Source organism: Mastomys coucha, unplaced genomic scaffold (genome assembly GCF_008632895.1).
Source record: "Mastomys coucha isolate ucsf_1 unplaced genomic scaffold, UCSF_Mcou_1 pScaffold5, whole genome shotgun sequence".
Classification (NCBI taxonomy): domain Eukaryota; kingdom Metazoa; phylum Chordata; class Mammalia; order Rodentia; family Muridae; genus Mastomys; species Mastomys coucha.
This window is the reverse complement of record NW_022196911.1, coordinates 1,695,472-1,705,222: the sequence shown is the minus strand read 5'-3', so window position 1 is coordinate 1,705,222 and position 9,751 is coordinate 1,695,472. Positions and strand designations below refer to the sequence as shown.

The window sequence follows — 9,751 nt, the reverse complement described above, 5'->3', positions numbered from 1 at the left end:
AAAAAAAAAAAAAGAAAGAAAAGCCTATGGCCAATGAGCTGAGGCAGGATTAGAAAGTGGGACATCCATTAAGGAGAGAGGGAAATTCTGGGATCGAGGCAGAAGCTCAGGAAAGAGTTGCCCTAGACACAGAAGAGGACAGTCACCTGAAACAGAGGACTGGGTAACCAACCATGTGACATTCATAAAATATACAGGTCATTAAATTATGAGCTAGCCAGGAAAAAGGCCAGGCCTAGGTATTTATTCATATATAAGAATTTCAGAGTCATTACTTTGGGGAACTTGGACATGAGTGGAAAGCCATAGGTCACATTCTCCAGGACCTTATCCTGGAGAATGGTGCCATTCACACTTAGAGCATACATCTCAACTAACCTACTCTAGATAATCCATCACAGTCATGTCCCATGATGCATCTCTTTAGATATTCTAGATCCAATCAAGTCTAAAGTCAAACTTAACCACCACACTATGCTTTTATGCTCCATGAATACCTATTGAACTGAAACAAATTGAGTTCTAAACATCATAAACCCCAAAGTAGCCAATGTCTCTTATAGTTGTGCTTTGGCAGCACTCATGAAATGAAATGATCTGACTGGGGATGATGGCTTAGTGTCAGAGAATGTGCCTAGCATGCCTTAGGTCCTGGGTCAACCCATGCTACTATGCAGGGGGATAGAAGTGTTCTTTACTACATCAACATGAAAAAAATCACTATAATAAAATCTTATGGTGGCAAAATGACTTGATCGTCTTTGTGTAGGTAGTTTTGATTTAAACAGTGTTAGCATATTTTAAAATTAGACAGTGAAAATATGATTTCAATTTAGCAGATGTTTAACTGTCCAAAATACACAGCAACTAAAAACAAAGCAGCAAATAAAAATTCAAGGAAAGCCAAATTAACTTCCTACACAGGATTAAGGCTTTGTTTGGGATCCTGCCCTTTCCCAGGAACAATTACATACATTGAGTGGATCCTTACTGCTTACAGGCTTAATTCCCTTAAGGACTTAAACACCCATGGCTTAACACTTCTAGAACACAGTGTTGCTTGATTGCTTTTGTTTTTAAGAGGAAATCTCGGTTTGAATTTTTTGGTTTTTTGTTTTTTTTTTTTTTCACTATTTCCAGTAGAGTCTACTTGTACTTTCATCATTTGGTCTGGATGTTCAAATAGAATTTTCTGGAAATATTGTTATGTATATGTTTCAAATCTTTATGAATATGTAGACCTACATCATATGTAGGACCTACCAAAAGTATATGGTTCAGTTGTTTTGAGTCCAGGAAGTAACTTGATTACTCTTCTACCAGAGGTAACAGTATTGATGAGAAGAACTAGCAAACTATGGGTGCTGGTGCTCAGCTGGCTTTGTGTTTTTATGTAGTCCTAATCCCCCCCCCTGAGAATGTGCCCGTCACATTTATGGTGAGTCTTCCTCCCTAAATTCACTTGAGATAGTGCCTTACAGGCATGTTCAGAGATTTGTCTCTTTAGTGATTCTAAATTTAGATGTGTGTGTGTGTGTGTGAGTGTGTGTTGAATGAAGATGCACAGGGGAGGTCAAAGGTCAATGTTGAGAATCTTCCTCAATTGCTCTCTACTTTATATTTTTGAGACAAAGTCTATGCCTGAATCTAGAGCTCGCTGACTTAGCTAGACTGGCTAACCAGTGAGTCTGGGGGATTCTCGTGTCTCTATCTCTTCAGGATTAGAGGCAAACTCTGCCATACCGTTTTTATGTTGGTGCTAGGGATTGAACTCAAGTCTTCAAGTTTATGTAGGAAACCTTTTATTGATGAAACTATCTTTAAGGTTAACTTTTCCCTTCTTTTGGTGGCAGTTTTAAAGTTGATAGTACTATGGTTTCTCCGGACATGAAATAAAAGACTTTGGGAAATAAACAATTATTTTTACCTGTTAAGTGATGAGAGTCACAAAAAGCTTAACTAACCAACAGCTCCAGACTAAAGTATAAACTAGCAAGTATATTCATACCTATAGTCTCATGCACTCAACAAAATACAGCCTCAAAGATAAGTGAGGGCCAGACCATTCACATTTAGGAAGTTGAATATATGTGAGCTTCTTTTCTCTCCCCTTTACCATCCAGTTAAAAATAAAACGGAGAAGAAAAGGCTGATGAGCAGAATCGGTTTTCTAAATGTATTGCTAAGTTAACTTAGCAATCATTAGTAATCATGTTAATGACTACTGGATGGTTAATACATTTACATGTTGTACAATGAGCAACTTGGGGACAAATGAAGGCAAGCCAGGCAAAGTGGAGGACACAGGGCCTTTGTCAATACTTTCTGAGAGTGAGGCCGAGCCCAGGGCAAAGCTACTGCAGTAATTGGAGCCATCTCCTACTCAAGACCAGCTTTGCTGAGAGGTGCCTCATTCTCTACATTCTCTTTTCCGCCATAACCTGTTCTGCTCTCCTGTGTCTGCTGAGAGTACCAACTCCTACAGTACACACTACTCGGGGGCACACTTCTGAGCAGGCAGCAGAAAGGGAGGCCCATCTCTTCATGCCCTAAAAACACATGTGGAAAGTTCCCATTTTGAATTCATTAACTTGTTGCAGAACAATATATCTTTAATGATTTCCAGTAGAAAATTCTACGAAGAATTTCATGAAGTTCTACATGGGAAAGGGGGAGAGAGGCCAACACAATTGCTGGAAGCATTGCACGGGGATTCTTGCACATTTTTTCATTTGTAATTTTATGAAAAAAAAATGTTAAATCTAAAATGAGAATGCTTTTGTTTCTAGTAAATGAGGTGTTTTTTCCAACTGAAATGAATTTATTATCAGAAAACAGCCTGCTCTTTCTTAGAAAAGGCAGAGTGTTCTCTCCGGTGAGCAACCTGTTTTTCTCTTAAGGGAAGGGGACTTATTCCCATTTCATGCCTACAAGCAAAAGAACTTTTTGTTGTTCAGTACTGTTTCCTGCAGGCAGAGCCTCCCGATGTGGGAGCGATGGAAAGAGCTAGATCAACAACTCTCTGGCCAGAGGCTTGGTAGAATTCTGCTTGTCGAATTAGTCCCTGCTTTTCAGATGTATGAATCATTTTTTCTCCCCTCTGAGAGTGAATGGGAATCAAAAGAGAAGCTTTGGCTTCCTGAGAAATCCACAAATATTTCTCAGAATTTGTGAGTACGGAGAGCTCCACCAAAACAGACCCTTGGAAGCCGGACAGTCTTCGGAACAGGCAGTTAGCATTGTGTCCTCTCACATTGAATCTGCCTTCCAGAGACATCGACTTCACTCTTGCAAGAGCCAAGAGACCCCACAAGGAGCAACGCACCGAGAACACATGTGCTACTGTGTTCAGTCTGTTTTTCTATGAGCATGCATGTGGGACTAAAGGAAGAGGTTCATTCCTAGGAGACACAGAAGGCATAGTTTGTGTTTTCTAATGCCAAAGCACACCAATGGATTAGGTGTTAGAATGGAAAATGAGTTCTCTCCATGTCCTGATTACTTTCACAGGCATTCTTATTATCTTTAACTTTCCTTTTATAAAATATACAGATACACACACATATGCACACATACACCATATACTCACTCACACACACATTCACACACACACACACATGCACACTTACTAGTTTTTTGGTTTTGTTTTTTAATATACCTTGTAATAACCTTTTGTTTTGGTTTTCACAAGAAAACCTGGTGGCATAAATTATGTGGACCTCATTGCTGTGGGATCGAGGGACAGACCAGACATAGTGGGCAGATGGAGCCTGGCAAGGATAAAATTGGCTGACAAGCTGGTGACTACCAGGAAAGCTATAACCCAGCAGAATCAAGATATCATGAGTTGTCATCAGGGAGTAAATCAGGCAATAATTCTCTTTTATATGGACACAGCCTAGGAATCATGCCCTCTGATCATAGACGTGGGATGGCAGCACACTGGGTTTTAGTTTCAAAACCACCAACTCCTGCTTGCCAGTGTAAACACTGCAGTGACTCAAGGAGAGGGTGGGCGCATTCTCTCCTCTGACGGCCTCTAAGACACAAATGCTTGGGTTAACAGGGAAATCCGGAGAAAACAAAAGATGTACGTAATAATTACTAGATAACTCTACACCTTTTGTCGGCAACCATGGCAACCCCTGGGTTACAGAGATACATAGGATGTGAGACTGTCTCCTTCACTTCTGTGCAACTGAAAATGTGCTTTTGGGGGATGGCTCACCTTTCAGAGGTAGCATCCCAAAGCCAAAGACTCAACCACAGGGAAGATGCTAATGCTTGGCTCCTATCTGTCAGCTCTCAACCAACTACTGAGCTTTGAAACTTAGAGGTATCTCTACTTTGTTATTAAAATGTTTATTATTTTGATGGGAAAGACATGGTAACTGAACCTAACCTCATAGAGGGTGGAAGCCTGTAGAGTGGTGATCTTTATAGGCTGGCCCTCAGAGCCTCTTTCAGAGGTATACAGATTCTAAGGGGCTTCTGCCCACAATACTGTTTCTTATGATATATCTATCAGACTCACCCATAACTGTCATCAGCAATCACTAAGAAGGTAATTAAACGATGCTGAAGTTGAATAAGATTTGAATGGTCTGTCAATGATTAGAAGGATATAGGATCTTTATATTCTGGATCAGATGCTATCTTTTAGAAATATTTAAAAAACATCTTTGTCTAAGCATTTTAATTATTATTAACACTATTTAGAATAGAAAATTAGTTTGTCATTAGGTATAAGCAACCTAAGGAAGGATATTTTGATTTTTTTATTTATTTGTTTTGAGACAGGAACACACTGTGTAGCACAGGCTGGTCTCAAGCTGAAAAGCCTCCTGCCTCACTTCCATGGTGAAGTGAGGATTACAGGAGACGTACCACCAGGCCCATACTTTCTAAGCATTTGTGATTGTACTAAGGTCTTAAATAATGAGTTGGTTCTTGGAAAAATAAGATTCATTTTTTATCCCCTTTCAAATTTAGAAGTTACTTAAGAGGTTTATGGAATATAATCACAAGCTAAATGCAACCATGAATTAAGAAAAAAACAAAACTCTTACAAAACAGATGGATACTAAGTTCTGCAAAGACTATAAAGTAATGAGCCAGTAATTAGTGAGCAGAAATAAACCACAAGTGACAATGACAGTGATGGCTGAAATATCCATCAACCTGGAGACTCTTTTCACTAAGAACTTTCTACCAGGATGACTATGGCCATGGCCACTAAAAAGTATTTTCTGGGTATCACAGAAGACTTTGTATATTGGAGGTAACACAAAGGTGGATGAAATTTGGATAGACCACAAGAAATTTATGAGCTGGTAACATGTAGTCCTCAGGCAGGATGAGGCTCCAGAGGAAGGAGAAACTGATTGCAGGGAACCTAGGCAAAAGAAAGTCTGCTTTCTGACTAAAGAGAAGAAAAACCTGAAGGAGAGATTTATGGAAAATAGATATCTCAGCTGAGCCTTACAGGGTGGGTGCATTTCTAACAAGAGAGGCTTTTCAGAACAGTAGAAGAAACCTGTGAAGCTCAAACCCTTGGGAGGGGGAGCAGGGACATCATGAGTCCAGTGACAGCTTATGTGACATGGTGAGACTCAATGACACAAATGAGTCAAGGCACCAAAGATGATGTCTTTAAAACTTGAATTGGACATTTTGTCCCCAAGTCGTAGGTCAGCTTCAACTGCCAGATATCTTGAGCCTTGACCAGGTCATCTAATCCCCAACATCCCCATCTTGCTCTTTCATTCACTGGGCTTCTTCATTTATATCATCTGACTGGGTCTGAAAAATCTGTGCTCAACAAGCTTATTGATAAAGACAGCCCTAACTGGCACACACAAGACACCTACGTGGTATTTTGAAGAGAGCTTGAGAGTCAACTGAGAGCTGGTAACACACAGTCCTCAGGCAGGGACTGTGGAGGGATCAAGATTACAGTGGTACTTTGGGCCATCATGTTTTGTGATACTGTGCATGAAGATTGAAGGAAGGAGGAGTTTAAACAAGAAATCAAGATAGGTAAGTACACAAATGGAAGATGAGTGCATAAGGAGAGCTTCAGCCATGGTCTAGAGACAACTGGAAGGTATGAAGTTATCAACCATTCAGAGGAACATGTGACAGGTCACGAGACAATCTGTTAATGGAAGAGGTAGAAGCTGTGATTTATCCATGCAGTAATGTCACTAAGACAGAAACAAAAAAACAAGAATCAGAATTGATAAGAAAGAAGATGCCTCCAATATTGGGCATGAATCTCCAATGCATCTGGGACAATGACATAGGACTGACTATCTAGGGAAGTTGAGTTTTCCACAATTTGTCCTCCAGTCACCCCATGTCATGGACAGGAAACTTCTAAAAGTGTTTGAGCACATAACATTCTGTCATACTTTGGGTGGGATGCTCCCAGGGTCTAGGAGGTAGCTTCCTGGAGTGCTACCAAAACATACAAGACAAAAAAAAAAAAAACAGGCTCCAACCCCAAGAAAGAATGTCCCTAGATAGTAACCATGCAGAGAATGAGAAATACTCATCTAGAATCATTTGAAACTCCAAAACTGGATATTTTTTTAGGTAGGAAATAAATAAACTTTCTTGAGACATGATGGGGAAATGAACCACAGCAGAAATACAAGGAAAGGAAAGAAAATAAAAGATTGGGGAATGCCCAGAAGACATCCCTTCATGGGCACCATGGATTTCTTAAGTGAGGTAAAGTGAGAGTCCTTCATATTCAAAATGCAAACTTTTATGACTGTTCTCTTAGGTTCTCAAGTGCATAGGAAGCTGAGAAGGGAGATAAGAGTGAGGAAGGCATTCACAAAGCAGATCACTTAAACACTGAGAGCACATGCCAGTCTAGAGATTAAAGGGAAAAAAATCAAGAAAAACAAAAAAACCTCAAGAACTAAGAGGGAACAGGGAGGGTGGAGAAGGGTCAAAGTGGGCCATGGGTCTACCGTTACAAAGCCATCTCCACAGTCCGAGAAAATCGATGGATAGATGTACTGCAGTATAGATGTAGTTATAAGGAAAAGGACTAGTGTCCTCCCCTCGTGTTTGGGGATAACGTTCTATGGGCAGCAAAATCTGTTTCCAGGGAAGTGTCATCACAGTTTCCTAAAAATTAATACATTAAAACAGAAATCAGCAACTCCCATAGTTCTCCCTTATTTAAATCTTGCTATAACTCTGTTCCAGGAGCCTTGACAGATACAGAGATTCAGCTCCTTTTCTGGTAAAAAAAAAAAAAAATGGAGGTGAGCAGGTTCCTGCATCTTTGGGCATGGCATGATGTTTATAGGGGGCAACTAGAAAGCTGCTCAGCATAGCAGCTGGTGCCGAGCAGGGTCTCCATTGGTGGGAAGATGCTCTAAATCATATCTAAATCCTATTACTCTAAGGAATTATTGAAAAAAAAAAAAGAAGAAAGTATCAGGGACCACAGTCCAAGACAACCCAGTGTAATATGTTAAACAAGATAGCTGAAAACTGAATTTAATTCCTAGAACTGCAAATGGCCTTCAGCACTCTTCAGGCCAAATTTCATCACTGCAATGAAGGAAAAATCAGAGGAAGAGTTTGATAGGCCATCGTGGTTTGGTTGTAAAGGCACTAAGAGATGTAGATGTATATGTATACACTTTATACACACATATCAAAAGATAAAGGTAAAGCTGGAAACTTCCAGTTTGTACTTATGTGTTGAGACAGCAGGGTTACATCAAGGCGATGGCAAGCAGACAGCTAGCCTTAGCTTCCTATGGACAGGTCTACAGTGCATTCCCTGGACTTATGCATTCATAAAGTAAATGTAGCTATAGAACTCTTTGACAGTCCATGGACTATACGATAAATGAGCTTTGGATAGGAACTAGTGGTTATAAAGGATGTTTCTCCAAGCCATACCCAGGACACTCACCTGTCCAGGAGCAAGTTAGGAGCAAACAGGAGCTTCCCTGGGTGTTCCATGGAGCGCCAGACGAGACCAATCATCAGAATCTCCAGCCAGGCACACTCGAGAAGGTGGACCTGATCATGGAGATTCAAGTCCCCAAAGCCTGAAAAACAAGAAAAGCCTCACTTAGTTCCAAAAGAATGTAATCATCACTGGTGATATGAACATGGCTTGGGATTTGAACTGGTATGCTGGTTTTACAACAACAACAAAAAACCACATGGATGTGTGCCCTTTTTTCCTAATGGCTGAATAGGAGATTAAAGCTTTTTAAAAACTATAAATTGCAATATGGTAGACACCTAAACATCAGGGGACAAATAGAATTACACTTTATAGGAAAAGCAAGTATTTTCTTTTTAAATCGAGCTGTGAGTGAGTCTCCACTTATCTGTAAAGATGCTTTTAATGCCTTATTGTCAGATCTGCAAATATACACTAACTCAGACAACCCAATTAACTGTCTATAAAATTTGTACTTAGTAAATAAATTCTACTCAGGCATATCTAATAACTTTACATAGCTATCATTTTTCATTTTTATTTCATTGAAAACACTTAAGTGCTATAAACTCAAATTATTTAACTAAGGAGAAACTAGGACACAGGTAGGACCAAAGTCCTTAGTCATTTCTTCATTTTACTACTGAGCAATAATCCTTTTACACAAAATGTAAGACAAAGACTAATGAGATGACATATGCAAATAAATCACCAGAGGATAAATCAGATGACTACAAGTAATGTCACAATTACTCCTTGGAGCTTCACACACCGACGTGTGCCCTTGTTTTCCGGTGGGTTGATTAGGAGATTAAAGCTTTTTGTAATTGCTAATGACAGTAGATGCCTAAACATCACGAAGAGGAGAAAGAGGAGGCGGAAGAGGAAGAGTAACAGGAGGAAGATGGGATGAATTTGGAAAGCAAGCAAGAAGAATGTGACATAAAGGAGGGACGAGTTATCAAGCTCCTCAGTGTGCATTGGAGGCAATGCTAAGTGCTTCCATCTTGACTCATACACCAACCTGAGCAGCTAGAACTGATGCTCCTGTTCCTCAGATGTGTGGTGTTTGCGTGTCTGCTAAGGACAGATATTGGAACAGAATCCAGTGATGCCTGCTCTTTGCTGTGGAAGTTTTGGATCAGGTGACTAAATATGCCCAACCACAGAGATGCCAGCATTACAGGATTATTAAGTAAGCAATGTTCTGCAAGTTTACCACTTGCCAAATCAGTGACCTGGTCTTTGCAAGGAGGCATTCCTCCACTCTTTCTTCCTTTCTCAGCCTTCTCTTCAACTGTCTGTTCTCACTGATGCAGGAGAATAGCTATGGAATCCTTTTGGTTTGTTGTTGTTATTGTTGTTGTTTTTATGCTGTCTTATTTGTGTCCCACTGTCCTCTGTTAGAATCTATTCTTATTAACTGAGCTGATTTTTTTTTAATCAACTTGACAAAAACTAGACATATCTGGGAAGAGGGGTCTTAATTGAGAACATGTCCCTAACCAGATCTCTTGCTGGCAAGCCTGTGAGCCATTTTCTTGCATGGTGATTGCTGTGGGAGGAGCCAACTCACTGTGAGTAATGCCATCCCTGAGCTGATGGTCCTGGGTGCTCTAAGAAAGTAAGTTGAGCAAGTCATGAGGAGCAAGCCAGTAAGCAGCACTCATTCATGGCCTCTGCTTCAGGTCTTGCCTCCAGTTTCCTGTCCTGCTTGAGCTCCTGCCTTGACTTCCTTCAGTGATAGTTGCGTTCACAGCAATAGAA

General features: G+C 40.2%; 1 protein-coding gene across 4 annotated transcripts in view; it reads right to left on the bottom strand.

Moving 5' to 3' along the window:
* Esr1 (estrogen receptor 1) overlaps positions 1 to 9,751 on the bottom strand; it is a 381,713-nt gene that overhangs the window by 65,616 nt on the left and 306,346 nt on the right. For all 4 annotated transcript variants that reach the window (XM_031354125.1, XM_031354128.1, XM_031354126.1 and 1 more), the window contains exon 6: positions 7,946 to 8,084. In XM_031354125.1, the coding sequence (XP_031209985.1) occupies positions 7,946 to 8,084 (139 nt within the window). The remainder of the gene's footprint in view (positions 1 to 7,945; positions 8,085 to 9,751) is intronic.